Raw genomic sequence first — 27679 nt, forward strand, 5'->3', positions numbered from 1 at the left:
AGCTTTTAGTCATTCTGGGTCTTTCTGGTGACCACCTCTCATTAGAACAAAAACACGCCTATCACCCAGGGAATCCAAGGGACGTAGGAGGCCTGTGTCAGGAAGTGGGGGCAGCAGTGGGATATCATTGCTATGCCACACCCAGCCCGTCTCAGAAAATGGCCTTGGGCAAGCCCCCACTCCCCATCCCTGCCTCCAAGATTCTGGGGAACTTCCAGTGCCCCGGGGACAACGGGGAAGCATTGGCTGCCGATCTGGTAGTGCCCGGCAGGTGGGCAGCAGGAACCAACTCCGGGGGATGGAGTATACGCGCAGGCTGGGGGCCCCGAGGCAGGCGCTCTCTTGCTACTGTGTTCCATCACCTGCCCTTTCCCTTCCCTTTGACCCTCACTCTCCACAGGGCTGGGGGTGGGGGTGGGGGCTCCTCCTAGACGTGCTGCTTGGGCTGATTCCTGTCTCAGGGCTTGCTGTGGGGACTCAGACACGGACCCTTCCTAGGTCGGCCTCTGCTGAAAAGCTGAGGCTTCCTCCTGCCTGGGGGATTGGAGGCGGGGGTAGGGGTGGGGCTGCTCAGAGCAGAGCTCAGTGAGAGACGTGTCCCGTGAGGGTGGACGCTGAGGAGCCGGGCGCGGGCCACCACGGTCCCCACGGAAGCTTCGCGCGATCTCAGTCAGGTGCCCCTCCCTTGGGCGGCACGAGCCAGCAGGGCAAAGCTGGGCTCTGGCCCCACTCACCCTCCCGTGGGAGCCGCTAAGCAGCCTGACCTCAGGGCCAGGGCCTGGACGCACATCCTCAGAGTGAAGTGTGGGGGAAGGCGGCCCCTCCTGGCTGTCTCCTGGGTGCCAAGGGCTGCAGCAGCAGGGAGGACCCCTGTGGGGTTCTCATCCCACTCGGCCATCTCCTGCCATGTGCTCCAGGCACGTGGAGGCTCAGTTCCCCGCCTTCCCCCCCCCCCCCACCCCGTGAGGGGGATGGTGCCCCTGGGCCCAGGGTAGTTGGGAATGCACAACAGGGCCACATGTCCCAGCCATACTTGGCACAGGGGGGCACTGACCGGATGACCTCTTATGAGGTGGGGCCTGTAAAGTTCTCCCCACCCCGAACCCGCAGCTTTGACTGGGACCAGGGGGCTCTAGACCCCCTCAAAGAGCACCCACCTCTCAAGTCACAGGGTCCCCCTGGGTCAACGCACCCAGGCCTTCCTCCTGGATAGGTGATGGGTGACCATCCTTCCTCCTCTGTCCCTGAGGGTGAGTCAATGCCATACCCGCTGTCTGGGTGGCTTCGTGGAAATGGGGTGGCCCCGGAGTCCCACCCAGAGAGCGATGTGTGGCAGACAAAAAGCAAAGCTGGTGGGGCAGAAGTGGGGCGCTGGGGCCCGCCAGGCAGGGAGGGCTGCAGGTGGCAGGGGGCGGGTGGCCCCGAGGGAGAGAGGAAGAGGGGAGTCCTAGGGGAGAGCCGCCCCCACCAGCCAAGGGCTGCCGTGGCCTCAGCAGGGCTTGTTCCCTGGGGCCAGGGACGCCCAGCCCAACCTATGCCCGCTGTCACTCCCGAACGTCCTCCGAGGGAGTGGAAGGGGAGAAAGGAGAGGATGTGGTGTGGATCCCATGAGAGAAAGTGGGGGGCCGAGACGGCCAGAGCTGGGGAGAGGGGCCCGAGTCAGTGCTGTGACAGGGGCCGGGGACCCAGGCCCAAGGAGTGCATGCACAGGGCAGGGCTGGGGTTGCAGAGACGGACAGACATAGACCCGACCGCGTGGGCCACCAGCCATGTGTGACATGGGGATTTCTGTTCCGTGTCCCTACCGGAGCTGGGGGCTGACAGGCTGGGTGGGTGGCCCCCCGACCACACTGGACGAGGAGATGCGTGGATACAGGCGGAGCAGCAGAGAAGCAAGGCGGGCCTTTTATTGGAGAACTTGTCACAGACACACAGACACACAGGCCCGGCCGGGGAATGGCCCCGGGCCCCCCGACATCGGCCTGCTGGGGGCAGACTCCCTCCAAGCCGTCTCTCCTGCCGGGGCTGCCTCAGGGGGGTCCCTGCCTCACGTGTGCCGTCTTTTTCCCCTGGCTGGGTTGTGATCCCCAGGTCCTGGGAGCAGGTGCAGGGACCCCGGGGCCCGGGCCGGGTGGGCGCTGCGCTCTGGGGTTTGGTTAATGCCAGGCTCCAGCAGAGGGTCCTGCTGGCCAGTCCAGGAAGGGGTGAGGCTGCCGTGTCTGGGGCGCAGGAGAGAGGGGAGGAAGAGCAGGGGCCGAGACCGGGGCCGGGTGGAGGGAAGGCAGGGGCCAGGCCGGGCCAGCTGCGCCCACAGGAACAGGGACCCCGAGGGGGCGGGAGGGGCTCAGGCCTGTGCGTCCAGGGCCCGCACGTGCACGCTGGGCAGGCAGAACCAGGATGGCGGCAGCTCCTTGCTCGCACTGTCCTGGTGGAAGTGGATGTGGAGGAAGAAGTCACCCGTGTACAGGAAGAGCAGGGCTCCGAGGCAGGCCGACTGGCCTGAGGGCTGCACCTGTGGGGAAGAGGGAGCGATGTCAGCCCAGAGCAGCACAACCCCCAATGCCACCAGGACACCCTTGAACCTGCCTGGATGTGGGGGCAATGGGGTGGGGGGGAGGGCCCCTCCCCAAGGGCTTTCCTGCTGTGCTCCCCCAAGCAGGTGGCTGTCCCTCTCTGAGCTCTAGCTTCTGGCTTTGGAAGGAGCATAGCACTTCCCTCCCTGGACCATCCAGGGGTGCTGGCAGGGTGGGGAGTGGCTGGGGGGAGGTGTCGTTTCAGTGGCGTGAGGGCTGCTCTCAGTGGACTTCCCCAGTTCTCCTGGGCCGCAGGCTGCCGTGAAGTGGGGGGCGCTGACCGAGAGGGGCAGGGGCCGGGGATGGCGGCAGTAAGGCCCCAGGTCTCGCCATCCTGGTTCACGGCCAGGACTCAGTACACAGAGAAGTGAGCTACGTGAGGCCCACGGTGAGTCAGGGAAGTCCCCGTCCCCACCAGGGGAAGGCAGGGGGCACTGGGACAGTGGCCGTGGGGGCCGCTCTGGGGCTCACAGACCGCCACGCACCGCGTCAAGGTAGAAAGTGCTGGAGCCCACGAAGGAGACGGCGTCATGCAGGTCGTAGTTGTGCACGCCATTCTGGTGGTCCTGGAAGGGGGACACGGTGAGGGCGAAGGGCCCCACGCTGCGTGGGCTCTGGTTGGTCAGCCGCACCTCCAGACGCACAGGGTCGCCCACCCGGCAGGCTGCAGCCTCACAGTCACATGGCTGTCCGTCCACCAGCACATCTGCAAGGGTCACAGGACACGAGAATGTCAAGGGCACCGCCCAGCTGGCCTCGCCAGCCAGCCATCCATCCATCCGCCCATCCATCCGCCCGCCCGTCCGTCCGTCCATCCATCCATCCATCCATCCATCCATCCATCCATCCACCCCCTCACTTGTTCCCCCACGAACGCAGCCAACCCCTCCGTGTAGGCTGAGTTCTGGGACACAGACATGTGGCCCGGTCCTTGCCGTCCTGATGTGCAGGCTGGAGGAGACAGGTGTGGGCACCAGATCTGTAACCCAGAGGGTGTGTGCCATGCTGGAGGGGCCCCGGGTCATTTAGGGGTCTCCCAGATGCTCCTGCCTGAAAGGGCTGAACCGAGATGGCAGCCCATGGGGGCTCCTGCAGGTGAGAGAGACTCAGAACCCCAGGGCAAGACTGTGGCAGGGGTGGCACATGGTGTTTGTAAGATGAACAGCCAGTAGGCACCTGGCTGGGCCTCTGCCACACACACTTGTTGATTCACACGCAGAAGGGCCTGCCCAGCTTCCCCCAGACACCCCAGAGGTGACAGGATGCCAGCTGGGGAAAGGTCTGGAACCCAAGGAGCAGAGCAGGGATTGGGGGGCAGAGGTGCAGGGGAGAGGGGGGTGGGGGCCGGTGGACTGGAAAGTGCCATGCTGGGACCCCCAGCCCCCCGGAGCCCCAGCACATCCCAGTGGGATGATGGGAGGGGCGGTCTGGGGGACCTGCCTGGAGGCAGGGGTTGGGGGCACAGGCTGGGATCTGAGCAGGAGACGTTCTCAGGACAGGCAGATAAGGGGAGAACAGACCCCGAGGAGAACCCCTGTGAAGACGAGGCAGAGACTGGGGGCCGCAGCACGAGAAGCTGCAAGACGCAGGAAGGAGCCTTCCCCGGGGCCTCTGAAGCGGAGCACAGCCCCGCGGCACCGTGACTTTGGCCTTCCGGCCTCCAGACCCTGCTGCGTGGAGCCCACAGGTGGTAACTTCTCACGGTGGCCCTAGACGCCGACACGGCGGGTCAGGAGGTCGTGGGGGTCAGGGAGGGGGTCCTAAGGCTGCATCGGGACCTTGCATCTCCCGGTACCGGTGCGGCTGCCAGCCCGCCTCACCGACCTCTCCCTGTCACGTCCACGGGCCCATGGAGGAGTGACGTGACCGCGACCTGCAGGTGTGCACGTCCTCACGTGTGAGGACTGCTTGGAGCCACAGAAGCGCTCCCGCCCACCCCGCCATGTAATGATTCCTCTCGTGTTCATGAGCGTGACCCCGTTATCGCCACTTCCCACTGCGGGGGCCGGCTGGGGTCGACAGGTGGGCGTGGCAAAGACCCTCCTGCCCGGCAGCCGGGGGGCCCAGGCATCCACACGAGGCTGATTCCTCACTCAGGGTCCTGGAGGCGCAGGCTTGGGGGAAGGTCAGGGTGGCCTGCCCTCGAATGGAGGGGGGGGGAGATCTTCCCTCCAGGGCGAGTGTGGTCCTCAGGGAGCGTGTGCATCTGTGGAGCTGACCCTGCGTGGCCAAGCCAGGGCTCGGGGTACGTGAGCGTGTGTGTGTGTGTGTGTGTGTGTGTGTGTGCGCGCACGTGTGAGTAAGAGCATGCAAGTTATGGGTGGGAGTGTGTAAGTACTGCGTGGGGGGAGCATGCATGTGTGTGTGTGGGAGTGCAAGTGGGCATGCGAGTGACAGTGTGGGTGTGCGTATGAGTGTGCATGAGTGGGAGTATGCGTATGAGAGCGTGGGTGTGGGTGGGGTGAGTGTGCGTGAGGGGCAGCGTGCGTGTGAGTGTGGACAGAGAGGGGGAGCGCCCGGACGGGCTCCGTGGGCAGCTGGGTGGGGGGAGGGAGCTGCGGGTCCAGAACCCCCTACATTTCCCACCAAGTCCGTTCTTCCAGCGTAGCCTTCTGAGATGAAGTGCCCCCCACATCCTTTGTTTCTTGAGAATCACAAGCTTTTACGACACGTTACGGAAAACTTGGGAAGTTCATAGAAACAGAACTCATTTTCTGATAAGCCCCCATAATCCCAGCCCTTCCCCCAGCCACACTCAGCGTCACGGTGCCGACTTCCTTGTGTCTTCAGTACCGTGGCCCGGTAGCTGCTCTCTGGGACCATGGAAGATAAGCGTGTTCCACATGTTGATGTTTCTGTGAGCACATTTTCAAAGCCTGCAGGGGATTCCATTAAAGCAATAAACTAACCTACCCACCCAGCCCCATGCAGGCCGTGTCCACTTTTTCGGTATATAAATATCCCCGATGTACACATTTTTATACTGAGCTCTGTCTGGATTCCTGCCTCACGTTCCTGGGATACAGTGTCGGGCGTGGACACGAGTGAAAATGTCTCTGAGAGTGTGGGTGTGGGGCGCCAGTGGAGACTGACCTCCAGGAAGCCCCAGGGCCCGCCCCTTGCCCACCCCACATCTCCAGGAGGAGAACCCACTCCCTGCCGCCCGCCCCAGATCACTGGATAACATTCACTCGCTCTAATGTTCGCCACCCGCCCCACAAATCCCGCTAGCATCTGCAGCGAAGGTGACAGGAGCAGAGAAATGCACAAGTCCCAGCCTTCAGAAAGTTCTCAGTCCAGACAGGCAGGCCACGAGCTGGGCCACGCTGAGCCACACAGCCAGGTGTGCAATGGTGGGCGGGGGGGGGGGGGGCGACTGCTACACGGCCCGGAGGACAGGCTGTCACCAAGTGCAGGCACAGGCCAGCCCGGTAACCCTAACGTCTGCTCAACACTGAACTGGACGTGACCCGGCACCACCTAAACCTCTCGAATCAAATGGGGAAAATGGAGGGAGCAGGTGTCAGGGCGCCTCGGTTGGTGGTTCCATTAAGGGAAAGACACGATTATGTGCAAATCAGTGAAGGGTGGCTGGCTCATTACATCTCTGCTCTTTTTTTCCTTGCAGAGAATTGTGTGGGTTGCGGGCTTGCTAGGGCAGCTGAGGACTGGCCTCTGGCTCATCTGCAGAGTGGCCCCCAGCCTGCCTGTGGGTGCTGTTAACCCTTCCCTGGCCTCCAGCTCTGTCTGCCTTCCGCCCCCCACCCTGGCAGGGGACAGGGGAGACAAGGCTCCGCACGCAGCTACTGGTGGTGACCTTCCCTCAGCACTCTCCAGAAGGAGCAGGGACTTGTGGCCAGGCCAGGGCAGCAGGGGTGGGGGACGGGCCCCTGGCTAAGCAGCAGACTGGGCTGGGGTGTCAACTTTGCCTTGACCCTTCATCCTGGGAGAGGCCTCTGCCCACCTGAGTGTCCTTCACCTCATCTGCAAAGCTGGGATACTGATCCTGGCCTCAGAGGCCTGGGGTAGGGCTGAGGACCAGAGAGAGAACAGAAGACCCAGCCAGGCCTTCCCTGCCCTGGTCTGAGGTGAGCAGTCCCTGCTGGGCCCCCAGATCTTTGGCTCTTACTCGTAGATGTGACTGTTGGGCCCCTGGGAAACAGGCTGTGGCCCTCCAGAGGGGCAGGACCCACCTGTCTTGCCACCTGCTGGGTCTTCCCTCATAGGGTGACAACTGTCCCTGTCATCCTGGCCTGAGGGCTGTGTCCTCCCTCACAGGGTGACAACTGTCCCCACCATCCTGGCCTGAGTGCTGGGAGTCCTGGACCCAGAAAACCCCTGGTACCAGGCAAACTGGGAGCGCAGGGCATGCCCCCCCAGACCTGGCACCCATAATGACTGCCAGGGTCAAATCAGGGAACTTCTGCGCTCAGAAAGCAGCTGTTTCCTTCCTTTCTGCAGTCCAGTATCTCAGATCCGGGCACCAAACCTTCCCAGGTCACTGGGAGGACACAGCGGGGCAGAGCAGAGGGCTGTAGTTCCCTGAGAGAAGGACAGGCTTCCTGAATCGAGAAGGGTGGTGAGGCCGGTCTCCCCTGGGACCCGGGGGTCGGAGGTCGAGGGCTATTTCAGAAACCTGCTGAAGATAAGCCCAAAGATGCTGGGGACGTGGCAGATGCTGGCTGTGCTCAGGTGGGGTCTGTAACCCCACTGGCACTGCTTCCCCAGCACACGCCGGGCTCTGGCTCTGAACCGGGCCAGCTGTGTCCCGTCCTGGGAGGAGGGCCCTTCTGGGCACAGCGGGCAGAGGCAGCCGGGACCAGAGGAGAAGACTGAGCTTTCCGCCAGTGGTTCACGGGACTCACCGGGAAGGGGATGGGGTTGGATAACTAAATACTTCTCAAAGGCGAGCTGTTCTGGAGTCATTTCTAACGTGCCGGGGAGGGGACGAAGACCACCCAGTCACCACGGGCCTGTGGCACATGCTGGGCTCAGCTCCAGCTTCTCGGTTCGAGTCGTCTGCAGAGGCCCTTGTGAAGGCCTCCCCGCCAGGTCAGCCCGCTGCCCTCACACGGGGAAGGCGGGTGCAATGTCTACCCGTTCACGGCAAGACTGGGACCTTGAGAGCCTGGGACCGCGGCAAGACTGCGACAAGGAGCTTCCGCTCTGTGTGCACAGCGGACCGGCCAGCCGGCCCCCTCAGGTGGGCGGGGACAGCAGGTGTGTGATGTGTCCCACGCAGGCGGCACGTCCCCACTCGAGTGTCCCCCACGACGACCACCATGGTGCCTTTCTATGGCGTGCGGGGTGGGCTCATCTGGGGTCGGTGTGAGTGGGGCCAGTTTCCCCCCTTGACCTCCAGGGCCACCTGCCCCACTTCCCCCCACACTGGTGGGGATACCCCCCACGTCCCTCTGCAGGCGGGGTGGGGTGATCCTGCCGTCCACCTCTGCACCCGCCACTGCCTGCCTTCTCTGAGCCTCGGCTTCTGCTCTTTTAGATGGGACAGCAGAACACGTTTCGGGGGCTTTTGTGAGAATCGGGTGTGTGTGAGCGGAGCTGGGGGTGCACGGTGGCCTCAGGGCTGGTCTGACTGGTGCTGTTACCACTGTGACTGGCACCCACGCTGGGGGTACAGGTCGGGCCCGTGGGGCTGTCCCACCAATGCAGACTCCCCAGCACCCTCCTTCACCCAGAGGACTGGGTGCCGCTGGGGAGCGGGGCCTTGGCAGCGAGGGGCTAGGAGCCAGCGACAGAAGGGACAGACGCGCAGCCTGTGAGGCCACATGGCCGGGACCCAGAACGTCCCAGCCTCAGGGAAGCGGAGCCCTGGGAGGGGCCAGCCCACGAGGCGCCCACCTGCCCCCCAACCCCGTGCCAGCGACAGGTGCCCAGCAGCTGCGCACGGGGCACTCCCACCTGGGAGCAGAGAGCAGGACAGACGGGTCTCCGGCTTTGGAGGGTCCCACCTTCCAGAACCCTGAGTCTGCTTTGCTGCCACAGGGATGGTGTGGAGACAGAATAACGCCCCTCTAAAGATGTCCACATCATAATCCCTGGGACCTGTGGAATATGTTCCCTCGCGTGACAAAGGCACTTTGCGGCAGTGATGAGATTAGGGATCCTGAGACGGGGAGATGATCCTGGAGTATTGGGTGGGCCTGATGTCATCACAGGGGCCCCGCCTTGCACCTGATGGTCACACGGAGGCCACTCCACCTCGGCACCCACACCCAGCCCATTGGCACGACCGCTGGTCAGTGGCCACCACTCCCTTCTCCACCCTAGCCCTGGCCAGCTTCCTGGCAGGCCTCCCTGTGTCCACACTTCCTGTTCTACCCTTTTCCACACAACAGTCAAAGGGATGGTGTAAAAATGCCATTCGATCTTGTCACCCCCTTGGTTGACCCTTGGCTGGCCTGTGGCTTCTCTTTATACTCAGAATGAAAGGGAGGTTCGATCAGACCATGGCTACTGACCCTGGCTTCCCAGGCCCTGCGTGGCTCCAGCCAGGGTCCCCCACTTCCTGCTCTAACCACACGACCTCCTTCCTGCCCCTCCAGCACGCCCGGCACGCACCTGCCCTGGGCTTCTGCACCTGCTACCCTTGCCACCTTGGCCCTGTCCTCAGGCCATTTCGGACCACTCAGTGAAAAGTCTTCCTATCCTTTTTCCTCTTCACGACCCCTCCGTCACCCTCGACATCTTATCTCTTGTTTACCCATTTGTTTAATATTAACTGTGTTCCTTCTTCCCTGGACACTCCGGGAGAACTGGCACCTGCTGTGTCCCCAGCACCAGGCCAGGCGGGCACTCGCTGCTTGCTATCTGCGGGGTGACTGAGAGGCTGGATGAAGGAATGCATGGGTGCGCTTTGGGGCTGCCACGCCCTGCCCCCTTGAGGCCCCCAGTCACTCGTCCGTAACTTGTGACTCAGGGCGACTGGGCCACGTCCCTGAAGTGCCCTGTGGGGAGGATGTTCAGATCAACCTGCCACTTCCTGGCTCCGGGCCCCTGACTTGTCCACCAAGCTTTCGTGGAGGACATTATTCATGCAGGAGAATCTCATGTTGTAAGAATTCTCCTGGGAGCAGATTAGTCTCTTCCCTCAAAGCAGTAAATCGGGTCCACCTTCTCCCTCCGCCCCCGGCCCTGCTTCTCCTTCACTTTTAATACCAGCCAGAGTCACGGACTTAATTTTGTCTGGCCCAGAATTCTTCCCAAAACCGCTGCCACGTTTATGCTACAGCACGTCCCCAGGCTCTGGAAGAAGCACAGGCTATAAATAGAAGCAGGGATGAGGGAAGGGCCCCGGGGGGCCCACTCTGGAGAGGCGCGAGGAGGAAGAAGCTGCCGGTGCCAGCCTGCTCTTTGGCCGAGGGCAGCCACCGTTGGGTGGGGGTTGAGGTGCGGAGCGAGCCACGAGATGGGGGAGAGGTGAGCACCCCGGGTGGGGGTAGGACCCCAGGTGTTGCCCCCACCTGCTGGTGTCTTACTCGGGGCCAAGCCCTCGAATGGCAACCTCCTGTCCCTACTGGAGGGCACACAGAGCGGTGTGACTATTGCTAAGGGACCCTGAGGTGCAGGAAGCTGATGCAGCTGCCAGGGCCTGGGCCCAACGGCCTGGCCCCTGGAGAGCTTGCTGTAGGCCAGTGAGGTAAGCAGGGGCTGCCCCCAAGTTCCCAGGGGAGACCGCCTGGACGGGGGGCCCGTCATCCAGGTCTCGGAATTGGCATGAGAGACCGGGGTCCCGCTTCTGGGACAGGTCTCTGCCCTCCAGCGTCAGTTTCCTATCTCTCCCCAGGAGGGGCCGGAGCAGCTCTGCTTGGCCACGAAGGCTCCCGGGAGGCAGACACGGGGCTAGTTTAGGTCCCTGCCTGGGTTCCTGTCAAACGCTGACTCTGCTGAGCTCTGCTCCAGTTCGCAAGCGGTGCCAGGAAGGAGCAACCTGTTCCTGGTGCCTTGGAGATGCGGAGGTACGGTCCTGGGGATGCACCAATCTACTGCGTGCATTTCACCCCAGAAGTTTCCATGATCCGAAGAAGCCCAGAGAAGGTGGAAAGCGCAGTGGAAGGGGCTTGTCCCGACTCGGCCCCTGCAGCCAGGCCTCCGGTACGCCTGGCACTGGCTTCCCTGCTCTTGTTGGTTCCTCGAGCACCCGCTGTATCCTAGCTCCTGCTCGAAGGCTCCACGGTGTTGTCTCATTCAGTGCCCGGAACAACCCGCCGGGCCGGCACCCTCACTGGTGCGGACAGTCTCGGGAGCTGGCCCTGCTGCGTGGTGGGCCGGGCCGAGCTCCCCCTGCACCCCTGCACTCCAGAGCTTTACTGAAATAGACTTCACAGACCCCACGGCTCTTCCATTTACAGGGGACAATTCAATGTTGTTAGTACATTTCCAGAGCTGTGCAGCCATCACCACAGACGATTTGAGGATGTTCTCATCGCTGCAAGAAGAACCTCCATTCCCTTAGCCTCACCCCTCCTCCCCGTTCCCCCAGCCCTGAATGACCACCAACCGACGTCCTGGCTCTTCTGGACTTCACCAGGAGGAGAATCATGCATATGTGGTCTCTGTGTCTGCCTGGTTTCACTCAGCATCCTGCCGTCAAGGGTCATCCTTCCTACCACAGGACAGGGCTCCCATGTGGACATACCACACCTTGTTCATCCGTCTGTCCATCCGTCACCAACATTTGGGTTGTGTCCACTGACGTCTGTCAGGAGCAGCGGTACCGTGGACTCCCGTGGGCACGGTCTGCGTGGATGCGGGTCTTTGTCACCCCAGGGCACATACCTCGGAGTCGAGTCACCGGGTCACATGGGGACTATATTTAACCCGAGGAGCCAGCAGGCTGCTTTCCACAGCAGTGGGACTGTTTCACACTCCCACCCGCAGTGCACGGGGTTCTGGTTTCTGCATAGCCTCCCAACACCTGCTGTTGTGGCCTTTCTGGTTCCAGCCACCTTAGTGGGGATGAAGGAACATTTCCCGATGGTTTCCTGGGTATTTCTGGTTTGGCCACGTCTGGTCATGCCGCAGCGGCCCTTGCTGCCCCACGGGGTGGGTGGGTGTTCCGAAGGGCTCTTTTGTGAAGTCGTTACTCACCCTGCATAGCTGTGAGAACCTTCTGGAATCCCAAGCCCTTAGCTCCCACTCCTCCCGGAGCCCAGGACCAGACCCTGGGACAAGCAGGGACCGAGAGTGTGGCTGCAGGCGAGGGACAGGTTGGAAGCGGGGGTCACAGAATTGCAGGGGGGCCTCCGCGAGGAGAATGATCCCAAGGATGTGCAGGTCAGAGGTAGGCAGGCAGGCAGTCAGGCTCGGCTGCGAGGCCCACGGTTGTCTGTCCAGTCTGCTCTGTGCAGAGAGGCTGTGTGAGGGGTCACGGGCAGGGGCGTGCTCCTGGCCAATCAGGAGACATCTGCTAACCAGCTGTGAACAGCCCTGGGGGGTTCCGACCCACAGCAGACTTTTCAAAAGAGAACTTCCTGGCTGTGCTGTGTCCCAAGTGTCTGGCTTTCTGGGTCTGGGGTGGCGCTGAGCATATAATGGCGATGTGCCCGCATCCACAGTCTCACCCAGAGCGGGCAGCACAGAGGAGCAGGGAGGGCAGGAGAGGAAGCCGGGGTGGGACCTCCTGAAATACCAGTCTGCCCCAAGATCATGTGCAAATCACCTTCAGGGGTAAAAAGGGTGGACCTGCTGCTCAACTGGTGTATGTGACAACCGGCTCATTTCTCCTTTAGGACCAGGCTCCCACGGCCAGCTGAGCTCAAACTCCTAGCAAGGACGCCCTCCCCGCCCTCCCCCCACAACTCGCCTCTCCCTGCCTTTGCTGACGGTAAGAGATGGGATGGCCAAGTAGACTTTAGGCACAGGTGTCTAATTTGGGATAAAGAAAAATTCAAGGACGTAAGAACAAAGCCATAGACACCAATTAGGTGAAGACCCAAGAACAGCTGAGGTGTCTCAGGTTTTGGAAGTTAAAGCAGACACGAAACTTCAACTTCACAGGACACACGTTTTTCTTGTCCACATAAATTTGGGGTGGGCCTAAATTTTACAGTCACATTTGATTCAGGTGAGGCGTGGCTCAGGCATTAATTGAGAAGCTTTGTCACTCTTTAAATGAAGTGGAAGAACTTCAAGTGGACAGACAAGCGAATCCTGGGATAGGAGGAGAGGTAAGGTGAGGCCCCGGGTTGCACCCTCCTCCCTGGCAGCAGCTGGGCGGCTGTCCTGGGGCACATCTAGCAGGCAACTCTGCAGTTTCCAAGAATCCAGTAAAAAGTGGAGAATTTTCTCTAATGCCAATGTTCTAGTCAACTGCCATATCTTTCCTCTTTACCAACAAGAGCCAAGTAACTGACCTTTTCTCTTTGGCTGTTAGGAAGCCCAGAGCCAATGGTGTACCAATCTAGACCACCACGTCGGCCCTCAGTGAGCCGTGTTGTAGTCTATACACGTACACACACATGTGTGCACACGCACACACACACACACACACCCTCTCCTACAGGTCTTGACCAATTATGCCAAATATGGTCCCTTTTAGTCAAGGAATTTCCGGTTTAATTTTGCTGCTTTCTTGTATATTGAGAGAGGGTTTAGAAAAGAGGTTAGAAGCATGGACACGCCCAGGAGGGGGGGTGGTGATGGTGTTCGGGACAAGGGTATTGTGCCCAGAAAGGCCGCGCACAGCCTGGGGAGGGGGTGACAGACCACACAGCCCCCTCGCTGTTGCCGCGGCTCTGTGACCCTCCAGCACTGGGGGAAGCGAGTCTTTCCGTCGGGTGTGCTGCTCGGACGGAGCTGGCCGGAGATGGACAGTGGCCGGCAGGAGGAGGGCCGGCTTGTCTGCCCAGAACCACAGTGCTGTTTTCGGAGAGCTCAGCTCCCAGGGTTCCTGCGGGTCACGGGGCTGGAACACAGGCTCTCTCTGCCCCCATCGGCAACTGTCAGGGTGTGCACCAGATGAGGCCGGAGCTTTGCTCTCAATCCACCAAATGGCATGCATTTTTACCAGTTATTGAGGTAGCTAATTAGTTCATAAACCAGAATGCCTCCTCCTCGGCATCCAGGGAGGGAGCCTGTTCAAGGCCCACACGTGTAATTACCCTCAAGTGGAGAACAGCTCCTGAGGAGCCGTTTGGCTCTCTTGGGTAAATAATTTACTTTTACAACTTTTCATTAAAGATTAAAGGGAATTAAATTAAAATTAAGGCGGGTTGGACTGGCAGAGGAGGCCCGTGCCACTCAGAATTCTCTCACCGAGAGGCTCTCCGGCCTCCTGAACCCGGCCGGCCATCAGCACGCCTGGCACAGGGCGTCCAGTGCTGTAGGGGGCTCAGGGGGCGGAGTCCAGGGTAGGGGTGGGGGCGAGCTCTGGCAGGAAGGGAGCGCTGCCCCCAGCAGACAGGTCTCGGGCTGCATCCTGGCGCGGCCCGCGGCTGCCTGTGGACCGCGGCGAACCACCGCCTCGAACACAGGGAGAAACACGCGTCCCCAACACCGCACACCAGTCTGGGGTCCCAGCCGCAGACACCCTCCACAGCCTCCAGGCCGGTGCCCTTAGGCCACACAGGTAGATGGCAGAGCTCAGATGCCAAGTGGAGGGCCAGGTGAGCCCCTTCAGAAGCTGCTTCCTCAGCTGAATGCGGGCACCACGCCCACACCACCTGACACATGGAGTAGAGGAGACACACGCGGGCGAGGGCGGAGCCTGCCCAACAGGAATGGGGGCCTGGGGCAGGGGACTGCAAGGCAGTGGCTCGGAGCACACTGACACGGCTACCTCAGTGGCAGAGGCTGTGAGTAAGGGCAGAGCCCCAGCCCGGGTCCCCCAGGCACCAGAGCCGGTGCATACCCCTCGCCCGAGGGCTCAACGCTCACGGCGGTGCCTGCAGCTGTCTGCGCCCACCCTGCCGTCTGTGCTGGGCTCCTGTTTCCTCTCATTGGCACGCAACCTCCCAGCTCTGCATCTCAAAGCCCTGCTCATACGCCCCCTCCACCAGGGAGCCCTCCCTGCTCTTCCCTCAAGGAACACTTGCTTGAACTTGAGGAGGTTCTGGTGGCAGAGGCCGGCCGGGTATTCACCAAGCCATGCCCTTTCCTCCTGGGCACACAGCAGCGAGTGTGAACACGGGACTGAGTCCTGCTCAGGGCACAGCTGGGGAAATGACACCCCCCAAACCTGGCCCACAAACACATCCGTCCCACAATCCACATCTCCACGGAGAGGACTAGAAGTGGAGAGAGGGGCCACAGAAGGGGCAGAACTGGGGCCCCCCACCGAGCTCCAGAAAGGCCCCCCCAGAACAGCATGAACCCTAAACACAATAAGGTTGGTGTGAGGTCCCTGAAAGCTGCGGCTGTCACAACACCGAGCCGTGACACCCACAGGCCTCCAGCGCTCGCGTGCCCAAGCTCCCGGCACTCGGGAGCATGGCTTGGAGGCCTCGCTGGGTGCACTGCAGCCGGGTCCCCGCTCCTTCCCAGGGGACAGGGAACACACCGGCCGAGGGAGAGGAGCCTCCAGTGAGCCCGCCCCCTTCAACCGCCTGGATTTGGACACGCTGAGACAACCGGAGATCAAAGGGGAGAAAACCACGGAGGACGTGCCTGCTGGCTGGTAGCATTAGGCAAAGACGTCTTTCTGAGAAGAAGGGGAAGGGGAAGGAGAAAGACTCGTTTTTCGGAGAGTGTGAAATGACTCCCCGGTCCCCGAGCAATGTCTGTGCCTTGTCACTCTCTCAGGTTTCATCTTTTCTCGGGCCTTTCTACACAGAGCCAGCCCCGCCACCCGGGGAGCCCTGGCACAGCTCCGCGCTCCTGCACCCAGCCCTGCTCTCACCGCACGACGCCATCCCGGCCTCGGACCCCCTCGCCTGCGGGGCCAGCTCACACGGGGCCTCCACCAGGATCTGCAGGCCTGCCACTGGCCAGGCCCCAAAGCCAGGACTCCGGCCTCCTCGGCTGCCCAGCAGAAGACAGAGGGTTTTCCGGAGAGAAGACATCAAGTGACGTGGGACGCAGGAATGAATGATGCCGACTGCTCCTGCAGAGTAGTCCAGACCAGGGTGAAGGCGGTCTGCTTCTCCCTCCCTGTGGTCGCTCTCCCCCAGCACTCTGAGACCACTTCCACATGTCAACCCCCCACAGCCATATGCAGTGCCCCTCAGAGCCTCCCCTCGCTGACTCCTACTGGCCTCTTCAAAACTCAGCTCAAGCAGCACCTCCTCCTGGAAGACCTCCTACATACCGCACCGGGTCCCACGCCAGCTCCTTGCCATACCGGGAACTGCCCCTACTCAAGAGTTTTCTGTTGACAGACTGCCTTCGGGCGGAGACTAGCTGCTCAAGGGTAGGGGCTCGGGGTTCGTTCACTGAGCTAACTGAAGAATGAACTCAGCCAATCCACCGCTTGTTGCGTGACCGTAGGTAAATCGCTTAACCTCTCTGAGCTTCCCTGTCTGCTTCCTTATCTGCTACATGAGAGGAACGGGCTGGATGATCTCAAAACGGGCTATTACTTTATGGTTCTCATGCCTGGGCTCAGCCCCTCCAAGTGCACGTCCAGACCCCTCTTTCTACTGGGCCAGGGTGGGACGTCTGCTCCCACAGTATACCAGACACTGCCAGGGGCCTCCCCCCACTTCCACACACAGCCCAGGGCCTGACATCTGGCGGGTCAACGTTCATCATGTCGGACAGACTCTTCGAGTGGCAACAGCCCAAGCTTGCCGCAGAACCACAGCGTCCCGGAGCACACACAGTCAGTCGGGAACGACTTGGGCCACCAAAGAACCTTCCGAGCGGCCGGAGAGGCCAAACCGCAGGGGCAGCTGGACAAACAGGGTGCTGGTGAGCCTGCTGCCCTGTGCTTAACTGGGAACAGGGTCAGGGCTGCTCCCGGCCGTGAGAATGGAGAATGGACAGCTCCGTGCCCCAGGGAGTCCATCACTGCCTTTGGTTCACAAGGACACGGTCAGGGGGCAGGGCCCCTCGCCTTCTGCCTTCCCTGGGGCGAGGGCCGGCAGTGCAGGAATGCGTAGGGGGTGGCAGGCCCGAGGAGCTCACGGAGTAGGGGGAGACTGAGCCCTGCATAGACCCAGGGCAGGGCAAGGAGCCCACCAGCCCACAGCCCACCCCAGGACGGTACAGGGGGACGTCAGGGCAGAGACGCCTGAGGGTTAGGCGCCCCAGGTGTCCCAGGGTGGCACGTGGGATGCCTGCTGGACCTGAAGACCCTCGTCGGAAGCGATCCCCCCAGCCTGGGCTTCTCTGACTAGGGCTGAACATCCCAGAGGCCCCAGAGGGCAGGATGTGCATGAGATCCCAGCTCTCCCCGGTGGAGGCATATGCCCTGCAAACGTGTGTGTATTTACCGCATCCCCGAGGCAGGTCTCCCTGGGGCCCTGGCCAGCTCCCATTTGCTGGTCCTCCGTGGCCTCTCGGCCCCCACCACCCCGGCACAGAGACACATGTCCTCAGGCCGCTGCCCCTCTGTGTTGGCTGGGTCCTCTCGGGTGTGCAGAGGAGGAGCCTGGGGCCAGGCAGCACCCCTGCACGCACAACCCCTGGGGCTGAGCTGGGCATAGGCTGAGGGGGCATCCAGGCCGACAGAGTCGGAGAAGGGCCTTGGCAGAACCCACAGCAGGCCTCTGGGCCTCTGCTCTCAGGGAAGACCTCTTGCCTGTCTCCACCGACAGGTGGCTTCTCTGAATGCACGTTCTAGGCCTGGGAGGGCGGGATCTGGGAGTCCTGGGATCTCCCCATGGCCTGAGGGATGTGTCCTGAGGGGCCACTCTGATGGCAGCTGTCCACCAGGTCAGGCAGTACGCTCTTGGGGGGCGCCGTCCTGATGGCGTGAGTGGCTGCTGCGGGTCACAGCTGTCATTGTGCCGCCTCGAGGGGGCACTGATCCCATAGCAAGTGTGGATGACCCCGCCAGGGCAACCTAGCTTCCGACCCGGAGCCTTCCGCACAGCTATCCCTGGAGGAAGGGCTCCCTGGTCCTGTGACCACACAGACAACACACAGCAGCCACAGGTTTGCAGAGAATGCTCAGCAGGAAGGACATGCCCAGAGGGCCCTGCCTGGAGCTGCTGTGGACGAGGACTGACAAGCCTCAGTCTCCTCATCTGTAGGATGGGACGAGAATGCCCACCCGGCAGGGATGCGGGACGACAAAGGGCTGCAGAGAGCAGGGTGCTCTCTGCGTGCAGGCCTACGCAAGCACACTGTCCCGCTCGCAGCATGGGGGTGCTGGAGCTCTGAACGTCCTCCGAACTGCAGCCTGGGTGACCCCGGCTGTCCCCGCCTATCCCTGCTGTGTCCCCATACACTGGGAGCCCCAGAGGCAGGGGCTGAGGGTCGCCCATCTCCTGACCAGCGAGTGCCTGTGAATGAAGGGATGTGTGAGGGGAGGGACGGCGCCTTCCTGTGGCCACCGTTGGCCTCCCCACTCCCAAAGTCCCCCTGCAGTGGCCACCACTACAACACGTTGACTCCCACTCTCTCAAGGCTCCCTGTGCACCTGGCACTGTTCTCAGTCCACTGGACGGATGATCCCACCAAGCCTCACAAGGGCGATAGGACAAAGGAGTCTTACTGTCCCCATTTGACAGATGAGGCACACAGGGGTCAGGTCACCTGCCAGAGCTGAGATTCAATCTGCAGAGCTCACACTCCTTCCTTCTGCGTGCCTTCATCTGTTCCCTGCGGCAGCGGCAGCCAGTGACACAGGCAGGAAAGACTGCCCCGTGGACCCACAGGCACCGAGTGTGACTCCAGCACAGGAGCCAAGAGCCCTCGCCCCTCCACCAGGCAGCTCAGGCAGGGCTCTGTTCGGAGGCTTGCAGAGGCCAAGCAAGAGGGGAGGAGGCCTTTTCAAGGGCAGCGCCGGGGCTGGTCAGCGGGGCTGCAAAGGCCGTCCTGAGGAATAACTGGTCTGCTTCCTGCTAAGCCGACCAATATGCCATTGGGTCCAGCCTGGGGCGCCTGGGTGGCTCAGTCGGTTGTTGAGCATCCGACTTTGGCTCAGGTCATGATCTCGCGGTTTGTGAGTTCGAGCCCCGCGTCGGGCTCTGTGCTGACAGCTCGGAGCCTGGAGCCTGCTTCGGATTCTGTGTCTCCCTTTTTCTCTCTCTGCCCCTCCCCGCTCATGTTCTGTCTCTCTCTCTCTCTCTCTCTCTCAAAAATAAACATTAAAAAAAAAAAAAAGATTTTGAAATGAGTCCAGCCCATCCCAGCAAAAGGTTATGGGTAGCCCACTGGGCCGGCCCACCTGGCCATGTGTCTGAAACTTCTGGCCCGATTCTGTCAGCTATCAGTCTGAAAATCACAAAGGATTTCTCAGCTCTGAAACGACCAGCAGCCAGAACTGAACAGAACACATCTTTGTGGGGATCAAGAGGCCAGGGATGCTCAGGGGTCAAGATTATAGCTCCTGGAACTGACCACAACTTGGCTCTCAGACAAAACCGGCCCTTCCAGAAACCAGGTCACCCATAAGCATCCTTGCTCTAGGTATCAGGGCCATCCTCTGGCCCTTACTCATTTCTCTGTCTCTGTGTGTTGCCCACCTGCTCCCAACACCAGCACGTACCCATTGGCAACAGGGTCAGGCTCCTCTGTTTCACCTACTGAAGTTGTCGACCATGGCTTTGTTGTGCCCCCAGCTAAGGTGACCCCCACAGCTCCTTTTAATCTGCCTAGCTATTGGGGTTCCTGTGCCCACAGGATCTGGATGCTTCATCTCTGTCTTCATAAACTCAACCAACACCAGACTACGTGTCCCATCTATCCACCCACTCACTCGCCCATCCCATCCATACGCTCACCCACTCATCCATCCACCACTCACCCATCCACCACCATCTGTCCACCTACCTATCCATCTACCCAGCATGCATCTGTCCATCTAACACCATCCATCTATCCATCCATTTACCCACCATCCATCCATCCTCCCTCCCACTGTCATTCACTTTCCAACATACTTCTTGAGTGCATTTCCCCCCTTTACTAATTTGCTCTGTTCATCCTGCAGGGTGGGATAACCCCAGTGCCTGCTAAACTCTCGTTCCCCCTTTAGGGCCTAAATGCACTACTGTCTCCAACACAAGCCTTTCTTATTCCTTCCACATTTTCCTATGTTTTCCTGGGGCCTTGACTGTGCCGTTACTCAACTTCCTGAGTCAAATAGGCCACACTGAGTCTCCCCTCTGCCATTTATTAGTTGCTTGCCCTTTGGAGAGCTACTCATTTTAGGAGCTCCAGAATCCTACTTGGAATACAGACTGACGGCAGATGGGGACTGAGGGAAAGTGCCTGCCCTCTGCACACCACCGGATGGATCATGTCAACCCCCTTCCCGCTCACAGCGTCACAGCTGGCTTATACGGTGGCTCACTTATCTGTTGGTCTGTTTCCTCAGCTGCAACACAACCGTATTGTCTGTACCTCCCAAGCCCATTTCTTGGCACTTAGTAGGCGTTCAATAAACATTTGCTGCACTGAACTGACTGCATTATGCCAAGTATGGACCTGTGAGCTGAGAACCACAGGGACAGAGAGACACTCTGGAGCAGTCCTGGTTCATCTGGCTTGGGGGACCCGAGCAGGCAGTAATCGCTCAGTGGCACAGCCAAGGTTGTCCTCGGTCTCTGGGCCTCGGTTTCCTTCTGTAAGATGTGGCAGTCACCTGCGGCCTGCAGAGCCCTTCCCCTGCCTGGTCTCAGCCACCTAATCAGCAGCAAATGTCACCACAGACGCACTGACAGCATGAACCCTAGACGACTACATCTACCCCCTCAGAGACAGGAGCGCTGCCCCCAGGAGCATGGTCTGTGGGGGCCACTGGCGGTCCCCATCCCAGGCACCGCTCCAGAGTGAGGCCTTAGTGCCCCAGAGGCTGGCAGTGCTACCTGTAAACAACCTGGACTTAGGAGCACTGCCCCACCCAAGGTCACATCTCCTTCTCCAGGCTGCCTAAATCCAGGGACTGCTGGAGCGGGGTGATGAGGCCCGACCCTTAGTCCCTGGGGGCCATCCCCGCTCTAGAGCTCTCGTGGGCCAGCACCTCAGCCCGGCTCCTCCCTGCCTCGCACAGGGCACAGTGAGCCAGTCTCCACCCCAGTATGGGCCAGGGATCTCGACCCAGGATGTAAGCCAAAGGTACAGCTCCCTTGCCTCCTGGTGTTACACAGCCAGCCTTCCAGTTTGGGCTGGAGACTTAAACCCTGGCAGAACGTCTTGCTGTAAAATGGACCAAAGTACCACATGCACACAGCACCCTTTGGTGATTACGGGAGGTGAACCACAGAAGCTTTGGGGTACATGGCGCTGTCACGGCCTGGGGGCCCAGGAAGGACCGGCAGGGCCACCTGTTCTGGTGGTCAGGGGCCAGTGGACCAGCGGGTGAGGAGATGGGCAGCCAGGAGGGCACCGTGGCTTGGCAGAGCAGAGGGGGAGAGGCAGGCGGGGACGGCGAGCTCTGTGCCGGTGGGCCTGTGTGCACCCTGCTTCCCTCTGCTGGCCCAGCGCTGGTGGGCCTGCTCCTTAGCCGTTCTGTGCTGGGTGAATCCGGAACCCGGGATCACACGGAGCACACGCTTCGAGGCGAATCCGGAACCCGGGATCACACGCTTCCAGGGGCAGCAGGCAGCCTTGACTACCAGCACGCTTGGCCTGTGCTCGTTGGTGCTGACGGTCCTGGAAGGTGTCCGTGGCCGCCCTGACGGGGCCCGTGCGTGCCATTCCGAGAGCGCCCTCGGCTCAGGTCCTTGTCCACTTCTGGGGCTGCTGGCCGGGCTGTGGCTGGTGAGCGCAGGTGCTCCCCCTAACAATGCGGAGACCAGGGGGGCCATCCCACCCTCTCATGGCGACGACACCCTGCCACGGCTGGTGCCCGCACAGAGATGGGAGCAGTCAGCGCCCAATGGAGCTTTAGTGCGCTGTGTGGCCAGAAGACAAGGAGAGGGTGGACGCTCTTGCTAATGGGCATGATTCCTGGCCTGTGAGTGTGCCTGGGCTCGTCCTGAGTGAGGCTGGGTGCTGCCCTGGGTCGTGGGTACCCTGTTCCTGGGCTTGGTCTCTCCGAGCCTGCTTGATGACCCTGAGCACGGGGCAGAACTCGTTCTGCTTCCAGACTGACCGCGCTGCCCACAAGTCGAGCACCTAGTAGGCGCTCAATAAACGCTTGCTAGCAGACATGCCTTGTCGTCCCAAGGGGACGCCCCGGCCCAGGGCAGGGACGCTTCCCACAGCGAGACGTGCTCCCGGAGGCTACCGTGGGCCCTGGGGCTGGGAGGTTTCTCCAGGAATTGAAAAGGTCATCCTGCCAGAGCAACCTCATTTATTATTTTAAACAAAGCAGGGACTGTGCCCGGGGCCCTGAGGTGGCCTCCTACAGAGGAGAGGGCGGCCGGGAGGGGAATTACACACAAACCAGTCTTTGCTCCGTTCTGCTTACGAGGCAGTCCTGCGACACACCCAGCCGAGCACCCGGGCCTGGGAGTGGCCTGCACCTGCTGGCAGGAGCTGGGGCTCACACCACAGGGTCTGCTGTGGGCAGGCGGCCTGTGGTGCTGGGCTCTGTCTGCTCATCTGAGGGAGTACGTGTCGTCCTGCCCGTCTCGCCACGGAGGCGAAATGCCAATGCCCGGGCTTGGTTCAAGTACAGACCCTCCCACCATGCTGGCGCTCACACTGGCTGTGCGGCCGCAGAGACGAGGTCCCGGCAGGGAGGCGGACGCAGACCCAGGATGCAGGAGGGACGGCCCTCCCGCCTGTGATGCGCAGGGCAGCAGGGTGGGGGATCCAGGGGCCGGGGGGTGCGTGGGGAGTGTATCCTGGGGACAGGGCGTGGGTTTTGGGCAGTTCTGGAGCTGGACGGGGGGACAGCTAGTCAGCAACAGTGCACGTGATGTCACTCAGCCGCACAGATGCTTACGTGGTTTTACGTCGTGTGTGTTTTACCCATGTCAGAAGATGTACAGAATCCGATACGTTAAAGTTATAAATAAACTGCCTTAAACATTTTAAACTGCATGTAAGCAAGTCTGCAAATGGGCCAAATGGAATCAAAGGCTCCCCTAAAAGAGACTATTAAAAATACCAGATTCGTAAACGACATCGCAAGACACAGAAGTTCACGTGAAGGGCTTACGGAAGAGCTGAGATTTGGAATTTAATGTCATAAATTAAATGGGTTTTTAAAACTAAAGCTAAGCCTTTGGACAGTTTTTTCTATGAAAGAGAAAACATCCCCAGGAGCTTGAAAGCCTCCCATTTGACGCCTGCAGCCCCCATGACCCCTGGCCCCGCCTCCAGCCAGCAGCCGTGGGCCCCCACCCCTGCCAGGGTACCAGCCCAGGGCCTCGACTCTCCGGTCCAGCAACAATCACCTGGCACTTCTCAGAGCCCCAGTCGTGCTCCCCCACAATCCTGTCCTTCCCAAAATGGGCCCACAGCTGCCTGCCTCCACTGTTTTGGGATGGGGGATGGTTAACTGACCATTCCTGGCCCCCCAGCCCCAGAGAAGGGTCCCGGGGTTGTGCCATCAACCACTCTCTGGGATGCTGAGCGACAGCAGGTGGGGGCTGGGTCTCCCTGATGTTGCTACAAGACACAGCCCTGTTGCTTCCTCTGCCCTCCCCCCCACCCCGTGCTCCCACCCCCAAGGCCCCAGCAAGCACTCGGGGGACAGTGAGGTCTCCAGACAGATTGCTGTTTTCCATTTCTCAGAACACAGTGGTAGGTTCGTGTATCAGCACTGAGCAGGGCCTGTGCTTTTCAGGAAGATCCTTGGGTAATGGGCCCCTCGCTGGGCCTCCAGAAGCTGACTCGGCGGTGGGCAGGACAGTGGGCAGGACAGGGCAGATGTGCCCAGCAGTCTCATGGGCAGCGGTGTGGCCGGGGAGCCCTGCACTATGGTCGAGGCCCAGAACGGCCATCCAGGAGGTGACATAAACCACCTTCCCTCGGTGGCCGGCCTCTCCTGCTCCCGCTAGTCGTGCACCCCCAGCCCCCCAACCCTCACCGCCACCACTGGCTCTAGACAGAGCGCCTGGCCCCGAGCTGACCCCCAGACCTCAGAGAAGGGAGGCCCTGGGGACTGCTGTGGTGACAAGTGTGGACCTCTGTGGGCCAGGAGCATCGGGGGGCCGCGCGGCGGGCCTTCAGATGGGCAGCGGGGGGACGTGAGGAAAAGCAGAGGGCGGGGTCCACAGGGGTGGCGGTGGGGGGACGGAAGTGAGCGCAAACGTGAGGTGATGGGAGCGGTCAGGCTGCACGGGCCCTGAGGAGACCAGGAGTGTGGGCTGGGGACCCCGAGGGAATTTGAGGGGCATGCCTGGCGGCGGCTGACCATCCCCCCCGGCCCGGGCAAATGTCAGCCCGGCTGCTCTGTGCCCTCCTGGCCGCGGCCTGCCAGCTGGCACCGTCCACCCTCTCGAGACGGGTTAGGGAGACCCCTGCCCGCAGCGTCTGAGCACATGGCCTGCCCCACGTCTCCTCTTGGTGCCTCTTCCGCCCGCTGACCCTCCTCCAGTCCCGGCTGTTGCACGCGGACAGACGTGGGCCTCATCTCTCCCCACTCTCCGTCGTCCTGACCCCCGCAGCAATGGTCTGGAACAGTCTCCCTTCTGTTTCAACAAGCATCACCTTCTCTCTCATGGTACACGGCTTCCGCACCGCCCCCCCCACAAGCCCGGCTGAAGGGTTAACATGCGCTCCACCCCAGGCCTAGGCAGGACGGGGAGACCCTAGACGATACCGGGCAGGGTGTGGACTGACCGATAACGGGCCTGGGTTCCAACCCCAGCCCTGTATCTGCGAGCCCAGGTCACGGGGACGACCGCAGGCCGGGGCCTGACCTCCGGGCTTCATCCAGACGTGAGGTGCACGTGTGCAGGTGTGTGGCTCACATAACATGCTCTCTGGGGGCTCCAGGGAGGCACGGCGGGGCGGGGGGCAGGGGGCAGGGGGCAGGGGGCAGGGCTTGGGGTACACGGTGGGTGAGCACGGCTCCTTCACTCTCAGTCCTTGAAACACCAGATGGAGAGAGCAGAGGGTGGAGAAGAGATGGTGGGAGGGCCTGGGCTGAAGGGCTGCAGGGGGCTGGGTGCCCCCGCCTGTCCCCTCCCTCTCCAGGACAGGCGGAAAGTGTCCCCACAACCCAGCGCCCCAAAGGACGCCGGGTCCCTGGCAAAGCTTCCGGCGTGTCCTCAGAGGCCCTGCCCCTGCTTCCTCCTCTGTGAAGCCCTCCTGTACCTGCCCAACTAGAGCAAGGCCCCCGTCAGTCCCCCACGCCAGGATGCGCCTTGCTCTGAGCCCTGACCACTGGTCCTCAGCATGGGAACGCACCAGGCTCCACTAAGCCCGGCAGCGAAGTTTCTGACCCTCAGTCCCTGCTCGGGCCGGGCCTCCAGGGGGACTTGATCGGCGCCTGCTGAGAGGATGGAGCGGCACACTTAAACCCCTTCTGGGTCACAGCACTTTCCGTCTTGCTGGTGGTGACTTCTGCAGGTCTGTCCCTACTACATAAAATCCTGCCCTTTTTCCCCCTAGCCTCAGGCCCTGCACTAAGTTTGGGGTGAGGGTCTGCTAAGCTTCTTATTCTTAGGCTGGGGAATTCTAAGAGAAGCAATCTTGGCACAGTCGGAAAATCCAACCCCCACCCCAATAAACGATGTCGACCCTTATGTACAACTATGCACATCTCATCAGCTGTTTGCAGACCGGGTTTTCATTAACAGAAAATGAAAAAAATTAGAGACAGAGAAGTCCCCAGAGATGCAGGAGGGGGGTGGTGGGGGTAGGGATGGGCCCTGGTGGCTGCCCTGCCCCCCCCCCCCCCCCACAGGGCTGGGCACAGCCACTCATGGGACGTGGGACGGTCACTTTCTAACACCAGAGCTGGGGCGGAGCACCGTGCTAAGGCCACGCCAAGGTCTCGAGGCTGGGGCGTGGCAAGGCCAGAATAAGGCCTGTCTGTGGGACTCCATCAGGTCCCGCCCCCGTCCCCTCCCACGGGGCCGTCTCTCAACCTTCCTTGTCCAGCAGCAAAGGTCCAGGGATGGCTGGGAGGAGGTCAGCTCGCTCCGAGGGCCTGGACTGGGAGGTGCTCAGGAAATGGCTGATGAGGAGCAGAGACCCCAGCCCTCCTGGTCCTGGTGCAGCTGCTGCACCTCTGCCCACCTGAGCCAGGCTCCCCGGGGCTGCCATCTGCCGAGGGCCACGGAGACGTCCCTCCCTCCCGGGCTTGGGAGACAGGCAGTGTGTGGGAACAGCCCATTCCCTGGGGCGCTGGTGGTGGGGTGGGGGGGCTCCTAACCCTTCAACCAGGACACTGAATTAGGGCCCCAAGCTCGTGCTGGTGTCCTCAAGCGGTCCCATGTCACCCCACCCTCTGTCCACGCCCCTGCACACGCCCTGGCCCCGGGTCCCCCCAGCCAGCCTGAGGGCTGTCTCCCTGTCGAATGCAGACCGTGTATCTCAGTGCAGCCCAGCACGCGGAGGCTGGGCCACCGCGAAGGCAGATGGAGGGACGGAGCCTGAGCGAGCCCGGCCGCAGGACCGCCTGCCCGTCGTCCCACAGAACCTGCTGGCCTAAGTGAGCGAGGCCAAATGGGCTGCCCCTGAAGAAGTTCCCTCGTGACGTTCCAGGTGCCCAACCGAGGGCCCCCGGGAGCTCCGAGGCGCCCACTGGAAACGTGGCAACGCGGGCCGAGCCACCCGGAGCGGGGCTCCGAGGCCGACACAGGCTGAGCCCCTTGGTCCTGAGCAGCTTGAGGGGCCCCTGAAGCCCGCTGCTCCCACGCCCTCCACCCACGGCCCACGATGACACGTGAGGAACATCTGAGGAACCCCGGCTGCACGCTGGGTGTTGGGGACCCTGGGGCCCCGGCCCAGGCGATTCACGCAGGGTGGGCTCTCAGCAGCGCAGAGCTCGGCGGGGACTGGAGGTCCCAGGGGCGACCTCGCTGGCCGTCCTGCTGGCCTGGGGGCGGGTCCTGGTGTCCCACTGCTCTGAACGGTCGCGCGGAGCCGGGCTCCGGGGCAGGCGCAACCCGGGCATGCACGTGCAGTCCTGTGGCCGGCTGCGGGGGAGAGAGCTCTGGCCCCGGGAGGCTTGGCGAAGGCTCGCCCTCACCCGACACACAGCCCACGCCCGCGCCTGCACCACACCTGCCGTGTCTGGTGGCCCTGTCTGCCGTCCACCCCAAACACGGCACAGGCCCCTTCTCTGGGTGGTGTGAACTAGCCTGCGGCTGGGCCCTCGCCCCGGCCCTGCGATCCGCGCCCCTCAGGCCTCGGGCGACAGCGTGGCTGCCATGACCACGCGGGACCACCTCCACTAGGTGGTGAGTCGCCTCGGCCCCTCACCTCTGAGGTCAGGTCTGGTCCACACAGCCAGCCATCTACCCCGCAGCCCCGTGTGGGTGCCTGACGGACCCTGCGCTTCGCTCCCGCCTCCACCCCATCTTGAGAAAGGCCCAACAGCACCTCTACGCCTCCTCTCCACCCACTCTATCCGCCTACACTGCACTCCAGAAATCAGACCGCTACAGACACCGCCTGCCTGGTCTCCTGGCTGTCGTTCTCATTCTCCACAGAGCTGCAGAAGTCACATCATGTAACTCCCCTGAATAAAACGCACCAGTGGCTCTTCAGTTCACTTAGAATAAAAGTCCACATTCCATAGTGGCCTCCCCCAAACCCTATACAGCCTGGCTCCTACCTATCTCTGTCCTTTCCCCATGGCCCACAGGGCTTCCTTCCGTGCCCCAAACACACCGATCTTGCTGCCACCTCAGGGCCTTTGCACATGCTGCTGTGCCTGGAACACTGTCCCTAGCTGTTCACATGACTGGACCCCTCCCAACTCAAGGCCCTCCCACTTCAAGAGGGGTCCTCCCCGGGCTCCCAGTGGCCCTCGGTTCCTCTCCTTGATTTTGTATCTTAGCAGCACAGCACTGAGTGAACAGTCGTGTGTGGGTCTCTGTGCACCATCTGTCTCTCCGGCAGAAGTTGGGAGAGGACAGAGCAGATTCTCCCTCACGGCCTCAGAGATGACCAGCCGCACTGACACCCTG

The 27679-nt window shown here is 61.7% G+C and overlaps 1 protein-coding gene across 2 annotated transcripts in view; it reads right to left on the minus strand.

Annotated features, from left to right (window-relative positions):
• Positions 1–1887: 1887 nt before the first annotated feature.
• TRAPPC9 (trafficking protein particle complex subunit 9) overlaps positions 1888–27679 on the minus strand; it is a 568190-nt gene continuing 542398 nt past the window's right edge. For both annotated transcript variants that reach the window (XM_047842486.1, XM_047842485.1), the window contains 2 exons: positions 3059–3279; positions 1888–2512 (listed from right to left, as the gene is read on the minus strand). In XM_047842486.1, coding sequence (XP_047698442.1) covers positions 2345–2512; positions 3059–3279 — 389 coding nt within the window. In that variant the 3' untranslated portion in view covers positions 1888–2344. The remainder of the gene's footprint in view (positions 2513–3058; positions 3280–27679) is intronic.

Source organism: Prionailurus viverrinus, chromosome F2 (genome assembly GCF_022837055.1).
Source record: "Prionailurus viverrinus isolate Anna chromosome F2, UM_Priviv_1.0, whole genome shotgun sequence".
In the NCBI taxonomy this organism is placed as follows: domain Eukaryota; kingdom Metazoa; phylum Chordata; class Mammalia; order Carnivora; family Felidae; genus Prionailurus; species Prionailurus viverrinus.